The sequence below is a fragment of the Myotis yumanensis genome, unplaced genomic scaffold (assembly GCF_028538775.1).
Source record: "Myotis yumanensis isolate MYYU_CA2020_CCGP unplaced genomic scaffold, mMyoYum1.0.hap1 SCAF_9, whole genome shotgun sequence".
Taxonomy (NCBI): domain Eukaryota; kingdom Metazoa; phylum Chordata; class Mammalia; order Chiroptera; family Vespertilionidae; genus Myotis; species Myotis yumanensis.
This window is the reverse complement of record NW_027223760.1, coordinates 37,761,799-37,781,554: the sequence shown is the minus strand read 5'-3', so window position 1 is coordinate 37,781,554 and position 19,756 is coordinate 37,761,799. Positions and strand designations below refer to the sequence as shown.

At 43.6% G+C, this 19,756-nt stretch overlaps 1 protein-coding gene across 1 annotated transcript in view; it reads right to left on the bottom strand.

Moving 5' to 3' along the window:
- Window positions 1-19,756, bottom strand: part of CNTNAP2 (contactin associated protein 2) — a 1,802,564-nt gene that overhangs the window by 87,925 nt on the left and 1,694,883 nt on the right. The window contains exon 21 of the mRNA XM_070424092.1: window positions 1,777-1,870. Coding sequence (XP_070280193.1) covers window positions 1,777-1,870 — 94 coding nt within the window. The remainder of the gene's footprint in view (window positions 1-1,776; window positions 1,871-19,756) is intronic.

The window sequence follows — 19,756 nt, the reverse complement described above, 5'->3', positions numbered from 1 at the left end:
TCTAGTAATCCCCCAACAGTTCTGTCAAAACTTGACTTTGTGAGCTTCATGAAGCAATACAGTCCATTGTTTTAGGTATGTTCATGGTAGATATTACTCTAGGAGAGTCACAATGTATATAATGTCTTTATGACTATCCTAGTTTCATAATGTAGAGTTTGATGGAATTAAACATCAATGGCCATGAAAGAACACATCATATTTTCAAATGTTCTTGACTGAGTTGTGGGAATGCATATGGCGGCATTTGGACACTCGCCAATATCTCAGGTTATATGCTTTGTGAATGCCAGGGCTCTATCCCACTGAATGGCCACTTCCGGTTCCTAATTAATGACATCACTTGACTTTCAGCTGCAGCCCTTCTGGACCTTGACCCTTAATGACAAGTTCTTTTGATCTGCCCAAGACCACATATTAGTTGAGTAACTCTGGCAAGGTGACCTCCCTTAGTTTTGGTCTCCTCATCTGTAAAATGAGGATAATAACCATAGTTCTTACTTCACTGGATTGTCGGGACATTAAATGTTCATATTTATGTTTAGTACGATGCCTAAAACAATGTAGGTGGTCAGTGAAGTTTAGCTATCATTCCTTTTCCTCCTCCACCCACTCACTGAGCCATTGTCACCACCACCCTTGTCCCATGCCTCCCCTTTTCCTCTGTGGTCTCACATACAACTCTGCTTGCCTGTTATGTTGCCTGGTATGTTCCTGGTTCTAAGTCTGGGGATACTTTTTGTTCTTGGCCCCTCTCTAGCATGAGATGTAGGGCTTATCCCTCGACTAATCACCCTCCTCTGCCCAAGTCTTCTTTTTTTTCCCCTCATTTCTAAGTCAACCATCAGAGATTATATTAGGAGCATAGACCAAGGTATCTGACTATCTGGGTTCAAGTTTTGGTTCCACTTATTAAGTAGGGCAAGTTATTTAATTTCTCTGTGCCTCAGTCTTGCCATCTGTAAAATGGAGATAATAATCTTGATTATCTTATGGAATTGCTACAGAGATTAAATGAGTTCATATATTAAAAGTGCTTAAAATGGAGTTGGGCCTGCAATAAGTCCTATATTATTGTGTATATTATTGCTATTTTTATTATAGGTTGGGTCTCCTATTCTCTTATTATCTGTTCCTCCCACCCAATTTTTAAAAATGAATGCCTTTTATGATTAATACCGTTCTCATCACCACTATCCACTGGACACAGAGCCACCCTCCTCCTTGGCCAGCACATTACCCACCATCTTACTACTTCCATCTTGGGTTCATAATATACATTCTCATAGTAAAAAATCCATTGGCTTAATCATTTAAAAATACCTAGTCAATCATATCAATATTTTAGTCTAGATAGCACTGATAGTAAAGAAAAGGGCAAGGATGACTCTTAAAGCCACGATCACACACAGGGGAGGCTGTTCTGTCACAATTTTCCAATTCCTACTGGCCTTCTAATTTGCAAATAGTATCAGGTGAGCTATTCTCAGGAGTGAGAGGAAGAAAGAATCACATTGATATGCTTAGAATTAAAAAAGTTAATTTAAATATCGTTAGCAGGCGGAGGTCTTAAAGAAACCAATGAACATATTCTACATAAAGAAGCCAGGAGCAGACACTTGCTTTTAGTTGTGTTTTAGTGTGTGCCACACACCAAATAACACTGATTCCAACTATCATTGACTTGGACGCCCCAATCACCAACCACAATCTGTTTAAAAGGGGAACTAGCAGCTTTAGAATATAGGACGTGAGCAATTTGCCCCAAATTCTTACCTATAACTTTTCCCAGGAAGAGCGACTTGGGAGAGTTGAACAGTGTGTCAGATGAGCTTGGCAGGTGGTAACTCACAGAAGGATAATGATCCAGCTGCAGGAAGGAAAAAGAGTCATTTTTAGGAGAATGCCACTATCTTGCACTGGACTCAAATCTTCCAGGGGGATGGCATCACTCTTTGAATCTTGGTTTCAAGATACCTTATTTCATTAGAAGTTTGTTCCTTCATAGCTCTTTGAAAGCAATGTGAACTTGGTAAGTGAAGACCCTTTATGAACTGTTCTCCAGTTTATGCACATTTTCTGTGGATAATTTACCTCCTGGATTATGATCCTTGCTCATTTTATTGGGATAAAATCTGCTTGATCAAATCTCCAGTACCGATCTCTGAGATAGAAAATGCTACATCAATAGCAATAAATTTTGTTTAGGATCCTCTTACTGTTCCACTTTCTTCACCTTTTTGTACTATCAGCTTATAGACCAATATTGATCTTCAGAACATATATATTCAAATATGAATATATATTTTATGTATGACTATATATTCAAATGTTGAGGTTCAGGTTGGGTAAGCATACATAGTTGTCTTGCTTATCAAAATGAGGGTAACTTCTCCTTCCTACCACAGGGCAGGTGAGTTGGCCACAGAGGGAGGGAGGAGGAAGCCAATGGAAACAGCTTACAGTGATGGGGTGGGAGCAATGCACATTTCTCACTACCCTTCCCATGCGTAAAGTGCCAATGAGGCTGTCCCAGAATCACAGAACTTGTCCTTTGTGTCCCTGTGTGGCTTTTCCTGCCTTAAAAAACCGATACAGTCTAATTGTGATTCCCCAACGATGAACTCCTAGAGCAGTGATGGCGAACCTTTTGAGCTCGGCGTGTCAGCATTTTAAAAAACCCTAACTTAACTCTGGTGCCGTGTCACATGGAGAAATTTTTTGATATTTGCAACCATAGTAAAACAAAGACTTATATTTTTGATATTTATTTTATATATTTAAATGCCATTTAACAAAGAAAAATCAACCAAAAAAATGAGTTCGCGTGTCACCTCTGACACGCGTGTCATAGGTTCGCCATCACTGGCCTAGAGCCTTCAGTGCTTCTTTGTATCCACCTGTGAAAAACTTCCTTTGTAACCTCTCCTTTTCTCTGAAGAGAGTTTAATACCTGAGGAGGAAAGCATGAGGGAGGGTGAGCATCAGAAGAAAAACCTGGGTCACTGTCCAGCACAGGCATTCCGTGGGAACTGGGTACAAGAAGCAACTTGCTGAAGCTGACAGCGCAGACTCCAGGAACTAGATCCACTCCCAGGTCCTGGCTAGCAAGGGCTAAGGTGGGCAAATATGCAGGAAGCCAGCCTGCTCTGGGGACCAGAGGGTGGCTGGCAAGTGTGGGAGGAAAGGGGCTAATCTCTCTCCCTCTGTTTACTAGAAACCTAGACGTCACTGAGACAGCCAAGCGAAGAGTCAAAGCCTCACACATCTCAGGAATTTGCGGAGTTCTGACCTGCAGAACTGTAAGTCTTTGTGCCTGGGTATTTGGTAATACTGTAACAAAAGTCCAAAAACTACCATTAAAGCGAACACTGGCATGTTCAACTATAATTTTTTAAAAATTTATCTTTATTGTTGAAAGTAATACAGATGTCCTTGACTATAATTTTGAAAAGTTAAAAAAATAATTTGAATTGCCTCATTAACAAAACATTTTATTCTGGTCAGAAAAATCTTAAATATTTGAAGTTGTTTCTCTGGAGCAAGGCGACTCCTTTTTTTTTTTTTCCCCCTGCCAAATTTAGGAGCTGCTTTGGCTCCATCTAGTGGCACCCATAGGTAACTGCTGCTGTCCCTCCACCCATTTCTATTATCTGTTGTCAAAAAAGCTAACTGCAAATGGCCAATGTACTAGTAACTAATAGGCGATTCTATAATGTATCACAGTGATGATCTCCCCTTAAGTACTTCTTAAAATTTAATCTATCCTGTTAAAAAACTGAAAAATTATACAAACTACATATGCTCATTAAAGAAAAATAATATAGATTTGCAGAAAAAAACAGCTGGTGATAATGTCAATTTTTGAATGTACTTGTATATTCTTTCAAGTTTTTACAGAAATTGGATGGAACCCAACTACACATATTGCTTTGCATTTGCTTTTCATTATTTAATGATCTATAATAATGAAAGTGTAATATGCTAATCAGACCGGACAGCTGAACGACCTTCTGGACATCATTCTGGACATCCTTCCAGATGAAGCCACGGCAGCAGGGGCTGAGGCAGAGGCAGTTAGGGGTGATCAGGCAGGCAGGCAAGCAGTAAGGGGCAGGTAGGCAGAGTGTTTAGGGGCGATCAGGCAGGCAGGCGAGCAGTTAGGGGCAGGCAGGCAGAGTGGTTAGGGGCAATCAGGCAGGCAGGCAGAGTGGTTAGGGGTGATCAGGCAGGCAGGCAGGTGAGCAATTAGGAGCCAGCGGTCCCGGATTATGAGAGGGATCCCGGATTGCGAGAGGGTGCAGGCCGGGGTGAGAGACCCCCTCTCCCCCGTGCATGAATTTCGTGCACTGGGCCTCTAGTGTATTATAAAACTAATTCTGTGTCAATACATATACAACTAAAGCATCATTTGAAATTATTAATGACCAGTACTCCATGTTATGAATATATAGTCCACAATCTTTAAAAAATACCAAATTTCTATATTTAGACTTTTAGATTTCTTGTGTCTCTGGGCCTTGTACAGTAATGAGCATATTGTAGATCCTCAATAAAAATGTGTTGACATTCGTTAATGTAGCTCTTCAAACAATGGGCACAGAAGTGAAGTCAGTCCTCAGGTGTGGTCTGACCCACACTGTGGAAATATCTTCCTTTCCCTGAACTGTTTCTATGGATCCAAACCAGACAGACTTGGCTATTTGGAGGCCATTTTATATTATTTGTACTGAGCTCACAGTAAAATGAAACTCCTAGCTTGTCTCCACAGGGTTACTTCCAGCTCTTCCCCTTCCTCGCTTTATGCAGTTGATGAACCAAAGACTAGAATTTACACATTGATATATATTAAATTTTTGTTTTGCAGCAACAGTTTTTTTGATTCTTGATTCTGCTTTTCATTTACCTGTAAATACCCTGAACACATCCAAGTCTTGTGAAGTTATCAATTATAGTTGACATACATCCTTGTATTAGTTCAGGTGTATACCCCAGTGACCAGACATTATATAACTTCATAAGTGAGCACCTCAATAAGTCCTCCACCCATCCACTACCACACCTAGTTATTAGAATATTATTGATTATATTACCTATGCTGTATTTTATATCCCCATGACTATTCTGTAACAACCAATTTGTATTTTTAATCCCTTCACCTTTTTCACCAATGCCCCCCTCCAGTCTGGCAACTAACAAAAAGTTCTTTGTATTTGAATCTGTTTCTGTTCTACTTATTCATTTTATTTGTAGATTCAATTGTTGATAGATATGTATTTATTGCCATTGTATTGTTCATATTTTTAATCTTCTTTTTCTTAAAGATGACCCTTTAACTTTTACATTATACTGGTTTGGTAGTGATGAACTTCTTTAGTTTGTTTTTTTTTTGGTGTCCGTCAATTTTAAATGATACTTTGCAGGGAGAGTAATCTTGGTTGTAGGTCCTTGCTTTTCATCACTTTGAATATTTCTTGCCACACCCTCTGGTCTATAAAGTTTCTTTTGAGGAATCAGGTGATAGTCTTATGGGAGCTCCTTTGTAGGTAATTAACTGCTTTTCTTTTGCTGCTTTTAAGTTTTTCTCTTTGTCTTTAACCTTATGTATTGCAATCATGATGTGGGTTGGTGTGGGCCTCTGTGGGTTCATCTTGTTTGGGACTCTGTTTCCTTCACAAAGTTAGGGACATTTTCTGTCATTATTTTTTCAATAGGTTTTCAATTTCTTGCTCTCTCTCTTCTCTTAGCAACCCCATGATGTGAATGTTGGTGTACCTGAAGTTGTCCTAGAGGCTCCTTACACTATCTTCAATTTTTTTAGATTATTTTTTTTCTTTTTACTATTCTAATTGGGTGTTTTTGCTTTCCTATATTTCAAATTGCTGATTTGATTCTTGGCTTTACCTACTCTGCTGTTGGTTCCCTGTAAATTATTCTTTATTTCAGTTAGTGTATCCTGCATTTCTGACTGGTTCATTTTTATGATGTTGAGGTCCTCATTAAGTTCCTTGAGAATCCTTATAATCAGTATTTTGAATTCTGCATCTAATAGATTGTTTGTCTCCATTTTGTTCAGTTCTTTTTCTGGAGTGTTTTTTTTTTTTTTTTTTTTTTTTTTTATCTTAACCCAAAGATATTTTTCTATTGATCTCCAGAGAGAGTGGAAGGGAGGGGGCGAGTCAGACAGAGAGAGAGAAACTGATGTGAGAGAAACACATGGATTGGCCGCCTCCCTCATGTACCCTGACCAGGGCTGGGGCTCGAGCTTGCAACCGAGGTACATGCCCTTGACTGGAATTGAACCTGGGACCCTTCAAAACGCAGTCTGATGCTCTATCCACCGAGCCAAACCTTCTAGGGCTGGGCCATGTTTCTTTGTCTCCTCATTTTGGCTGCCTCCCTGTGTTTATTTCCATGTATTAGGTAGAACTGCTACATCTCCCAGGCAAGGTAGGTGGCCTAATGCAGTAGGTGTTCTATAGGGTCCAGTGGCACAGCCTCCCTGACCACCCCATTTGGGCACTCGAGGTGCACCCCCTGTGTGGCCTGTACACTCTCCTATTGTAATTGAGTCTTGATTGCTGTTGGCACCTCAATGGGAGGGATTTACTCAGGCTGATCAGCTGCAAGGACTGGTTGTAATCACTGACCACTGACCTCTGACCACCTTGGAGGATCAGCTTTGCAGGAGCCCACTGCACAGAGCAGGGCTCTGGTTCCCAATGAGCCTGCCCCTTCAGTGTGTGGCTTGTGGAGGTGATTGGGTGGTGGTGCTTTTATGTGATCTGAAACTGTCCACTAGGTGTGCTGGCTCTGGGGCCTCTGGGCGGTGCAGGCAAGGTCTGCCATTGCCTGTGTTCTGCCCGGGGCCACCTGGCATGAGCTACAAAGTGATCTACTTGTGTTGGCCTTGGAGGTGCCAGGAGAGGCCAATCTGTGAACTGAGGATGGCTGTTGCTAGTGCCGGGCCTGGGGCCACTTAGCAAGACATATGGGGCTCCCTGAGGCCAGATGCTGTTTGTTTGAGGTTTTTAGGAAAATATGAAGAATAATCCAAGACAGGTCATTCCTATAGTAAAGCCACTGGAAACAGCTTGGGTGGGCCAGAAAGTTGGGTGGGCCAGGGCCTCAGGGGATCACCAGGGTGAGGCTAACAGTTTGAGCCAAGTTGATGGAGTCTCAGATATAGTGCCCATCTGCCAGATCTGTAGGTGAAGGGATCAGAAAAGGAACAATGGGCTCTGGCAGCACTTCTGTCTGGGAGAAAGGTGTCCCTGATGCCAAACAGTTCCTCCCTGTATGTCTCTGGTGCCTTTTAAGCTGCTGTCCCCATGCTAGAACCCAGAGGGAGTGAGTCTGAGTAAGTCCATGTGCGGGGCCCTTTAAGAGGAACTGCCTGGGACTCCAGCAGCTTCTGTCTTCCTCAGCCTCAATCCCTGCTGGTTTTTACTGCCAAAGGTTATGGGGACTTTTCTTCTTGCACTGGAACCCTGGGATGGGGGGCCTGGTATTGGACTGGGACTCCTTGCTCCTCATGGGTGACCGACACCTTTTCCTTCACTAGGAGACAAGGATCTGTGCTTCTTTACTCCTTCTGTCTTAAGCTCCTCCCTGCTTTGTGCCCAGGGCTGGGGGGGGGGGGGGGGGGGGCGGGGGGTGCAGGTGGGATTGTGAGGAGAGGCTGAGTTCAAGTGCAGAGCACAGTGGGAAAGGGAGGTCTGGGACATAGCATATGTGATTAAATTAAGGATCTGAGAGAAGGAGATTATCCTGGATTATCTGGGCTGAGCCAGGAATGCAGGTGACTTCTAGAAGCTGAAAAAAAGGCAAAGAGCCTCCACAAGAAGCCAGCCCTGCCAATACTTTTATCAACACAGCAATCCTAATTTTGGGCATCTGGCCTCTAGAACGGTAAAATAAATTGGTGGTGTTTTAAGCCCCTGAATTTGTTACAGCAGCAATGGAAACATAATACGAGAAATTCAAAAAACACACCACTATGCAATAAAAAAATGACCAGACATCCACTTCTCCCAAGATCATTTCCCTAATAACAACTTGCATCTTGTTCTGTTCTTCCTGCCTCCTACATGAAAATTATAAAATGCCCAGTTACTGGATTGCCCTGCTCCCCGAGACCATCCAATCCAGAAGACAGCCCGCTCTCCGGCATCCTCCCAGCACAGGCCCATCCTGAAATAAGCTCTTTCCCATCCCTGTCCTTGGGATGTGAGTCTGTGTCAAAAACCAATTTATTGCCCCCAGGCCCTACCTGCACCCTTTCATATATGCTCCATGATAAGCACAGATTCCTCTCATCTCTTTTAAAGTGAGCACAGTGTGACGCTTTCTCAGTAGAGGGCACTGGAGGGACACTGCAGGAGGAAGGGGCTTCTGGAAACTCCCAGTGCTGGCTTGGGGGAGGGGGGGAATCAGGGGGTCTGTGTGAGGACATCCTACGGAGCCTGCCTTTGCCACAGGCACACAGCATGATCCCTCTGTGACCCTATAGCCGGGTGACAAGACTCTCAACCGGAAACTGGAGCCCCTGTGCAGCTGCGATGTGGTCCTTGTGCTCTGAAGTCCTCTTACCTCTCACAGTGCGCGCGCGGCTGCTGAGCTGCTGAGCTGCTGCTTCCCCACCTGCACTCTGCAGGGTGGCCTTTTGCTGGCCCAACAACTCCAGACCGGCTCCAGCCTGGCCACTTCAGAATCTCTCTGCTCTCTGGGGGCTGAACAAGCACAGCCCTTCTGTGGTCCTCACATGGGTGCTCTCTCTGGGTACCCTACAGTGGTCGCCAACAGGTGGCCCACAGACCACTGGTGGTCCGTGAGGTCCGAAAGGTTGGCGACTGCTGCCCTAGGAGACTCCACAGGGGCTTCCTTAGGTCTTAGAATTTCCCTTTATCGCAGTTAATTCTTACATCTACCATCCCATGTTTAACCTGTTGTGTGGTTTCTATCTCCTGATTGGACTCAGATAGGAAAAGGGGAAGCACGTATCAAGCAACTACTATGTGCAAGGTTTGTGCCAGGCTTCTCACATCTTATTGAACAGACATCAAATAGCAGTTCTCTGCTTTACTGTCACAAAATGTGCCGAAAGCCAGAAAGAGAGTAAGTGGCAGAGTTGGCTAACCTGTTCATCTGGCTACAAGGTGACAGTCTCTAACCTAGCCCAGCCCTTTCAACTCAGGAAGGGAGATGATCAGCTGCATTTGAAATATTGACATTTAAAAAGAGAAAATGCATCCAATCAGATCAGGCAAGACAAGCTCAACCTGAAAAGCCCGAGGACACATCACATTGTGTCATCTCACTTGTATTGCCATGGTTGAGTGGGGTAATTCAAGGTAATTTCTTTGGGGTCCAGGTGAGCTATTTTGCTGTACATCCAGCTGGTAGTCACCCCACTGGCAGTCAGAGCCTGTGCAATGGGGGCTCATTAAAATCAAAGACTGTGACTCTGTGTGCCCCAGGACAACCTTCAGGGAACACTAATTTGTTCAACAGATGCTATTAAGGCATTAAAAGCATACTGGTTCAGGCTGAGGATCCTGTCTCATGCAGAATTAGAGCTTTAGTGTCCGTTCAGGTATTATTGTGTGACTTCAGTTCACTTCCATTTTTAAGCCACAATTGGCCTTGGCAGAGTTTGAAAGGATTTTGTCAACCTGTTTGTGTTTGGGGGTGAAATGGAGAAAGTGGGGAAGGAACAGAGAAGAAAGACCTAAGCAGCGTGGGTGACCTCTCACCACCAGAGGGCACATCTGAGAAGGGGCATGAAATATTGCCATGAGGGGCTCTAGACAAGGGCCTGAGATTTCTTGCCTCCTTTCTGAATCCTTAATTGTAGGGAATACTTGGAGTTAGCTCAGAGGCATTGAATTTGGAATATACCATCTTGATGAATATTCTACTCTAAGTTGAAGCTCAAAGGTTAGATATGAATAAAGCCAAAGCAAAGAGGTGTTAGGGATGAGAAACAGACTCGCTTGTCTCAACCATTACCCATCTCTGCTTATCCCTTCTAACCTGAAACTCTGTAGACTTTACAGGAGGCCGCAGCCTTCTCTCCCACTTTACTTTCCAGCCCACCTGGGGGTTTGCAGCTGGGGGTCCCTACAAGCCACAGGCTATTCACATCTGAGAACTGGAAGGAGCAGGAGCCCACCCAGCACCAAAGGTCAGTCCTCTAAATGTTTTCCACTTCTTCCCAACTCCAACTCAACCTGTTCTCGTTAATGCAGAGGACACAGAATAAACTTAGAGGAGCGTGGGAGACAAAAAAATTCATTGTGGATCTGCCACCAGTTACGGAGTTGCAGCCTGTCCCTTGGCTGAACAGTGACTGTGAGGACAAGGGTCACACCCCTCCCCCTGTCCTTCTCCAAGAGCAGTGCAGGGCCTGTGTTCCTGCTTGTGGAACTATGAGCAGTGGGCTGGGCAGACCAAGAGGAAATACACCGGAGGTCAGAGCCCAAGTGCTGCACCTCACCTCTGGACTCTGGGCTGTTTCTTTTCTGCAGCTGTATGTAGTAAACCTCTTGGTCCACTGAGGACCCACGTGAAATGGGCCAGTAACCATCTCCATCTTAGCTGTTTATTTAACAAGTATTAAATGAGTCCGCACTGGCTAAGCCACACTGGTGTGTACGTGTGTGTGTGTGTGTGTGTGTGTGTGTGTGTGTGTGTTATGGAAACCCTAGCTTTCACTTCCCCATCCTTCTCCAAGAGCTAGTACAGAACTTCTAGTCTAGAAAAGAGCTCCATGGGTAATCCAATTAATGGAAGCCCATCTAATTTTATGACCATTTGGTTGGGTGAGTGAGCCTGACTTCATACTAAGGATTGCAGAAGGACTGACGGCTAACTTGAGACCCTGAATGTTAATGTTATGGGACGCTCCCGTTACTGCTGGGTCTTTGAGTTTGGCATAACCCGTTCCTGGGACCATATGGCATCACTGCGGGGGCCAGCACGCCAGCCTCTTCCCAGCCTACGGTGCGCAGCCATAGGGCCCTCCATACAACTCCAAGAGCGACCAAGGAGGCAGACAGTAGGTCACAATCTGGGAGGTCACACCGCCTCCCACCTTAGTTTGTTGCTGGCCTAAGCTGCTCATAAACCTTATGCCTGATAGTTACATTTAAGGAAAAGAAAGAGGCCAAGAAACACTGCCCTGTAACAGAACCGTGGGATAAATGAGGAATGGTCAAGCTCTCATGATTGGGTTAACAGTGGAGGAGGCTGAGTGTGTTACATGGCATACACCTCCATGACTGGGGAGTTCACCGAATACTTCAGTTACCAGTAGATGGACAAGCCAGGGGACCCTTTGCCTCTCCAGGAGATATGAAATGGCCCAAGGTGATCAGAGGGCAAAGAGGAGAGGAAAGAGCTGTGGGTTCTCGCCTCCCCCTCTGCTCTGACCCAACTCCACCTCTCAGCCCTTGGGACCCAGTGTGTTCTCTGAAACATACTTCAGGGCTTCTTCTGCTTTCCCTTCACCAGATCCAACTACGATGGATGAATTAATTCTTTAAAAAAATATTTTTATTGATTTCAGAGAGGAAGGGAGAGGGAGAGAGAGATAGAAACATCAATGATGAGAGAGAATTATTGACTGGCTGCTTCTGGCACGACCCTTACCAGGGACTGAGTCTGAAACCTGGGCATGTGTCCTGACTGGAAATAGGACCATGACCTCCCGGTTCATAGGTCAGCGCTCAACCACTAAGCCACACCAGCTGTGTGAATTCTTATTCTAGGAATCATATCTAACCCCCTCACTCAGTCACTAGCCCCAAGTCTTGGGGAAGCCCTCTGAAGCAGTTATAAGGCCCAGGCTGTACAACAAGAGCTGTCTCTGCCATATGTATTTATGTATCAGCCAATTTGGCTCCCAACATTCAGCCCTGAGCAAATGTTCACATAAAGGTCAAGTTTGCTTGGGAAAAAATCAGGTTCAGTTGGAAAAGTTCAAGCAAGGGAAAGCCTTAGAAACAGCTAGTTTATCACCTTTCCCCCACCAATGTAGGAGAGGAAGTAAGGTCTCAGAGAGAGTTACTGTTCTGCCCAAGTTCACAGACTAGTAGTAGCATGAGCCTTGAACCAACATTAAACTCAGAAGGAATGTTCTTTTCCAGAAATGCCTGAGAAAGAAAGGATTGAAGAGACAGCATTCTTTGCTGTATCTGTGCATTACTTCTCTTTCAGAGATGACAGGAGGTTTCATGACTTGATAAGTTTTAAAATGAGAGGCATTCCAAGTGCTTCCTCTTGTCTCTAAACCGTCATTATTATGGTAATGCAATCAGCACAATTTATCTCCTCTTAAGGCAGTGGTTCTCAACCTTCCTAATGCCTCGACCCTTTAATACAGTTCCTCCTGTTGTGGTGACCCCCAACCATAAAATTATTTTTGTTGTTACTTCATAACTGTAATTTTGCTACTGTTATGAATCGTAATGTAAATATCTGATATGCAGGATATATTTTCATTGTTACAAATTGAAGATAATTAAAGCATAGTGATTAATCACAAAACAATATGTAATTATATATGTGTTTTCCAATGGTCTTAGGCGACCCCTGTGAAAGGGTCATTCAACCCCCAAAGGGGTCTCGACGCACAGGTTGAGAACCACTGTCTTAAGGTCTAGTGCATTTGAAATTCTGCAGTATGGATGCCGTTAAAAGAATTCGTGAGCTCTTTAGGTGATTTATGTTTTAGTATATTAAAAATTTCTCAAAATAGTAAAAAGAAAAAAGTTAGCTTTCAAAAGTTGATCTACTTTCCCAGGTCTAATACTCCACCTACTGGAGAACCTGTGAATATGACTTAAAACAGAAAGTGCTCTCAAAAACTGTTTTTTGAAAAAACCTGATTTTGTATCAATAAATTGTATATTTTTTTACAAATATCAATGAATGAGAGGAGAAATTCTCATTTCATAGCTGAAGTACCATTAATTTCAAAGACGTTTAGAGCAGAAATGGCCACAAAAATTATATAATTATTTTCAAAGGATCTGGTTAGAAAATATGTAGGACTTTCAGGTTTGTATTTTGACTCATACAAGAGAATTCAGAAGCTGATTATAAAGCAACTAGAGGCCCGGTGCACAAAAAATTGTGCAATGGGCGGGGGGTCCCTCAGCTCGGCCTGCACCCTCTCGCAATCTGGGACCCTTTGGGGGATGTTCGACTGCTGGTTTAGGCCTGATCCCGCAGGGCCTAAATCGGCAGTCGGACATCCCTCTCACAATCCAGGACCACTGGCTCCTAACTGCTCGCCTGTCTGCCTGCCTGATTGCCCCTAACCATTCTGCCTGCCTGCCTGATTGCCCCTAACCACTTTGCCTGCCTGTTTGATGTCACTAACTGCTTTCCTTCCTGCCTGATTGCCCCTAACTGCTCACCTACCTGCCTGATTGCCCCTAACCACTTGCCTGCCTGCCTGATTGCTCCTAACTGCTCACCTGCCTGCCTGATCATCCCTAACTGCCTGTACTTGCCTGCCTGATTGCCCCTAACCACTCTGTCTGCCTGCCTGATTGCCCCTAACTGCCTCTGCCTCGGCCCCTGCCATGGCTTCATCTGGAAGGACATCTGGAATGACGTCCAGAAGGTCGTTCGGCTGTCCAGTCTAATTAGCATATCATGTTTTTATTATTATAGATACTAGTAATTTTATCTCTAATTTCCTTCTTAGCGATCTGGTATGAATGTAGCTCATGGTTTTTATACACTTTTATATTTCAAATCACTTTAATAACCATCAAATTTAATCATTATGCATAATGGGTGGTTTACATAATATTAACATAATTAGCATCAATTAAATCACTTCATATGGCATATTTTTTTTTGAAGATTTTAAGGCAAACACATTTTGCTAAATTGTAAAATGACCTTCCAGGAATAAGGAAAAATAAATAAATGGATGGAAAAAAAGAGGAAGAAAAAAAAGAATTCAAGTGAAAAATAAAATTAGAATTGGTCAGTTTTGAAAACAGGTACTAATTAACAAATATAATGTTGCTAAAATGATATAATGTAATGGCACATTTTTTAGTAAATAAATGAAAAGAATAAAGGCATGAAAAAGAAACAATATAGGTATGACAAATATGATTGAGTCTTTCTATTTCAGTTTGTATTTGCCTTTGTAATCTTGATTTGTCACACACATGTTTTCAGGGGTTGTTTAAATTTGGTTTCTGTGAATTCTTCGGTGAGCTGTGTGGGAAGTTTTAATAAGGCTGTCAATAAAAGTGATATATCAGGAAATATCTGTTTAGTGAATCTACAAATAGGGAAAGTGTTGTAGTCTGGTGCATGTGATGCTATCGATGTCATGCTGTTTATCTGTTGAGGTTGAGACTGGTCAGTGGGTGGCTACTCTGATAAGTTTTTTCAGTGTAGGCACCTCACAGGTCCAGATACAAGGACTTTATTTGAAGATGAGCCCTTCACAGAAATATAGTCAAATCTTTGGATGTGAGCATGTTGGCTGCATGGGCTGGAGGCACCTGCCAATGTGGACTCCTGGGAAGGGCACACCTGTCTAGTGGCATGCCCTTCCCATAGGCCACCCTGAGAATAGGAGAACGATGATCACAGCGTGGCCTGACTGCTGAGGACGTGTCCCTGCGGGAAGAGGGAGACCTTGGCATGAGGTTCAAATGACCCCTCTAACCACATCTCATTCTAGGCAGTGATATTTCAGTAAATGACATGACTCCTATGAACTCCTATTGCTCCACTAGGACTTTCATGCGATTTTGCTATCCAGGCACCTTGTGAACTGGGCCTGGAGCTAAGCTGAAGATTTATATATGCAGATGTTCCCAGATGTGGTCAAGGTGCTTAGACTCTTGTTTTGGAAATAAGACTTATAAAGCAATTATGGAATATTATAAAACAACATATTAAAATCGAATATAAGATATCACCTTAAATTCTAAAATGTATGATATGGAGAATAACTGCCATCATGGTTTAAATACCTAGACTGGCAGAGTGGAAGCATTTTGAGGAAGGATATGTACATACACCAATTTGTCAGGAGTATTGAGGTGACCGGCCTCATTGGTCCTTAGGATGTGTTTTGGAGAGAAATGAGAGATGACAATGGAAGATAGTAAAGGAAGCTAGATTGTGGAGGGCTCTGAATGCCAGGTGTAATGTTTGAATTTGATCCAGACATGACTGGGGCTATATTTTTAAAAAATTATTTTGGTGTAATATCTCCCCCAACTTGTTACAGTTGTTGTCTGTGATCTCAATTTCTTTATACGGAGGGCAAATTCAAGGTGTTATGTCTGCTGAGCACCTGATTGCTCTGGGCCTAAAAGTCTGGACCCTGTTTTGGGGAGAGTCAATGTTTTGTTGCACAAATTGTGGGGAGACCTGGAGATGGGTGAGAAGAAAACAGAGAAAATGTAGCAAGCCTGACACTGCATGGAGTCAGGGCTGTAACAAACCTTTGTAGAGCAATGAATACAATAACTATTGAACACATGAGTATCTAACATGTGACATTCACTGGTTCATTGTTCAAGAATTCATCATGCTGTGTATTCCTCTCTAGGACCCTGAGCTGTTCAATACAGGCTACTAGCCAGGGAATGTTTTGAGTGTTTGGATGTGCCTGTATACTGAAGAAGGTAGTGAGCTTCACTTTGGGTGGATATGTTGTGGATCAGAGAGTGCACCCATGAGAGAAAGAGCTTAGAAATAGAGAGGACCCCTGGAAATCTTGGGGCGGGGTGCTTTGGGTTTCTATCAGGGCCAGTGCAAATAATGGATCAAGGTGATCTGATTGAAGGCTGGAGAATGAGTTCGATCTCTGGCCAATGAATGAATCAATCATGCTTACAGAATGAAGCCAGCCCTCCCACGCCCCCCTCCCCAAACCCCACACAACGCCCTCCCCCCCCCCAAAAAAAACACCTACAGCTCTGAACATGACAGCACAAGGTACTTTGTGTATGTCACAAATCAATATGACAATAGGGAGGGTGACAAGACCTAATGAATAGGTAGCTTTGCCTTTGGCTGTTTCTCTGAGTCATTCTACCAAATTATCAAGCCTGAAATGTGAGTGGGAACCCTTGAGTTTGTGCTGCCTGGTCAGAAGTGAGGGTGGTCTGGAATCCCCAAACTTGCAGCTGATCTGAAGCTAGGGCAGTCTTGTAGATGACTATGTTCTCAAGCTGTGAATTTTGGTCTAACTCTGGGCAGCTGGTTCGAGAAGTCTTTGCAGAGATTGAACTAATAACAGAACAAGGGCTCAAGAAATAAATATGAATAGTTGGGAACCTGTAGGTGAAACAAATAAGATGAGATTCAATAGAATTTCCACAGGGCTGGGTTTAGGTTCAAAACAAGCATGGTGTGCCAGTCAGAGTCATGGCAGGAAAGTGAGGGTCCATCCAAACACTGATGAATAGATGAGCGTTAAATGGAGGGTTGGTCTGCCAGGAAGTGGACAGTGGTGTGGGAGCCAGCGAGGGATGCTGGTGCTCAGGGAGGGAGGGGCATCATTATTCCTGGACCCAAGAGGACAAGGAGAGGGAATTGGATGGAGAGCCCTGGAAGAGGGGGCCAGATGATGGAGTGGTGTCTGTAGGCTGAGGAACACAGCCATGACCAGGCAGAAAGAAAGGAGAGTAGAGGTGGGTATGATGCAGACTCTGATTTCTCTCCCCTCTTGCCTTCCATTTTCTTGGAAGGGTCTCATTGGCTGAACTCAACCAGAAGCAAGTGGCCATGTGGAGCCAAGAGGTCAGCCTCTTCTGAGGGCAGAGGAGTGAGGCTGATAGAGTGAGACTAACGCAGAATGACTGGACTCACTGGGTGGGTCAAAACTGGCCTGAGAGTATATCATGTGAAAGGAATCTGGAGGAATAGTCATTCGTTAACTCAATAAATCTTTAGTAGAACATATCATGTGTCACATGTTTTGTACTTAGGATATCTTACTGAACAAAATAACAAAAATCATTCCCCTCACGTATTCCTTTTCAGTATGGAGAGACTAGGCAAAGACGATGCCATGTGCTAGAAAACGACAGAGACTGTCTTTACCCTCAAATTAGAGTAGACCAAGAAGCGTTAGGTGTGAGGAGCAGGGTTGGGTTGCAATCTTAAGCATGGTGTGCCGGGAGCCGGTCCATCCTTGCTGCTTGACACAGTCGCTGCAGGAAAGAAACATCTGCACAGCATATGTTTCAATGGACCTGGCATATATAGCATACTGTTCTTAATATGTTTGCTCCCTTTAGTGCCATGTGTTTTAACCAAGGTCACCTCTCCGAGAAAGGTTGTTTCCCCAGGTGGGGATTTTTCCCTGAGGTTAGGGAGGGGATACAACCCCTTAATTAAGTGCCAGGCGGGTAGTTAAGCTACATAATCTTTACTCCCTGGAATGGAGATACGAAACGCCCTAACCTTTGTAATAGAAATTGACAGAATTAAAATCGGCTGGTATAAATACGGATGTAACAAGACAATAAACATCAGATCCTCATCAGCTCCTCATCAGCTCCTCATCAGCTCCTCATCAGCTCCCCATCAGAACCTCATCAGATCCTAACCAGAACCTAGCCAGAGAACATGGCAAAAGATCCTGGACAGAACCTGGCTACAGAACTTCACTGGAGAACCTAGACAGAACATGGCAAAAGAACCTGGATAGAACCTGGCTAAAGAACCTGGTGACTGAACCTGGCTGGAGAACCTGGAGAACCTGGCTGGAGAACCTAGCGAGAGAACATGGCACCAGAACTTGGTTGGAGATCCTGACCAGAACTTCGCTGGAGATCCTGACCAGAACTTCGCTGGAGATCCTGGAGGGTGTACCTCGCTATGCTGATGAACTGAACCCAGTTTCCATGTCATTCATTCTTCGCCAACTCCGTCCACACCTTTGGGGATCCCTGGACCCGATGGGGTTGGACCCCAACAATGGTGAATGAAGATCAGAGCAAAGATATGAAGAATATAGCAAAGTCAGCCCTGCAGGTGTCCAGGAAAAGGACACTCCGGGCAGAGAGACCAGCCAGGGCAAGTTCCTCACAGTGGGAACTTCCTGGCAATGAAGCCAGTTGGGCCAATGTGCCATGAACAGGGAGAAGAAACCCAGGAGGCGAGGTCAGGAGTAGACATGGGCACATCCATGTAGGGCCTTGCAAGCCATTACAAAGACTTTGGCTCTTCCTCTGAAAGAAATGAGGACCATGAGCTATCTTTGGATAGAGGAGTAACGCGATGTGAGTACATTTGAAAGGATGGGTAGTTGGTGTGTAGGTTGCAGGTGCAGGTGTAAGGGAGGAGGTACAGAGCCCTCTGAGGGGACTGCGGCCAGGGGGTCTGATGGAGGCTTGGGCTGTGTAGCAGCTCTGGATGTGATGAGGTTGGTCAGAATGTGGATGTTTTCAGAGTAGAGCTAATATGATTTTCTGACCGACTGAATGTGAAGTGTGAGAGGAAGAGAATGATGTCTAGTGACATTCCATTGGTTTTACACCCAAGTAGCTAGAAAGGCTACAGTGATGGCAGGGAGCAGGCCAGGAGGTCAGTTTGAAGGTACTGAGTTTGAACTGTTTATTAGACATCCAGTAGTTGGTTAGATGTCCAGTAGTCAGTTTGGTTTATGAATCTGAAGTTCTAGGTTGAGATAATACTAGTAATTTGGGAGTTTAGGGCATATTGATAAAATTTAAAGTCACCAAAGGAGTACATAAAAACAGAAAAGAGATAAGGACTAAAGACTGAGTCCATAAGTATGCTAACTGAAGAATGGTTAGTAAAAGGAGACTGAACAGAAGGGTCAACAAGGCAGGAAATAAGAAGAGGGTGGTGTTCTCAAAGGCAAGGGATTACTTATATTGAATATCGCCTTTAAATGGAGTAATATGAGAACTGAATTGAAGTGAGGAGGTCATGGATGATCTTGATGAGAACAGCTTTAGGGGAGTGGGCAAAAACCTGACTGGGAATGGGTATAAGAGGAAATGCAAGGGAAAATCGTCATGATACATGCATCTGACAGTGGAATCGTGTCCGGAATATGTAAAGGATTCTCATAACTCAGGAGCAAATGACAACAGTCCAATAAAAAAAGGGCAAAAGACTTGATCAGACACATTTTACAAAATATTTACCAATGGGTCAATAAGCATATGAAAAGTTACTCAACACTACTAGTCACCAGGGAAATGAAAACGAAAACTAAACCAAGATTAGACACCACTCTGTGCCCACTTGAGTGGATATAATGAAAAAGACTTGACAATATCAAATTCTTGTGAGTATACAGAGCTCTGCTGAAGGGAACATAAAATAGGAAACAATTTCTTATGAAGTTAAACATAGACGTACCATGCAACCCATCAATATCATTCCCAGATATTTATTCAAGAAAAAAGAAAAAAGCATGTCCACAATCTACATAAGCATGCAAATGTTCATAACAGGTGTGTTCACAATATCCCCAAACTGGGAATGATCCCTATGTCCATTAAAACGTGAAAGAATAAACCAATGGAAGTATATTCTTAAATGCAATACTATGCAGCAATTAAAATACTATAACATACACAACAATGAGAATGAATCTCAGAACTACCATGCAGAGTGGAAGGAGCCAGACATAAAAGATTGCATATACTTTATGATTTATACAAAGGTATGGAATAGGTCAAACTAACCCATGTTTGTATAAAAATGAAGAAATGGGGAAAGT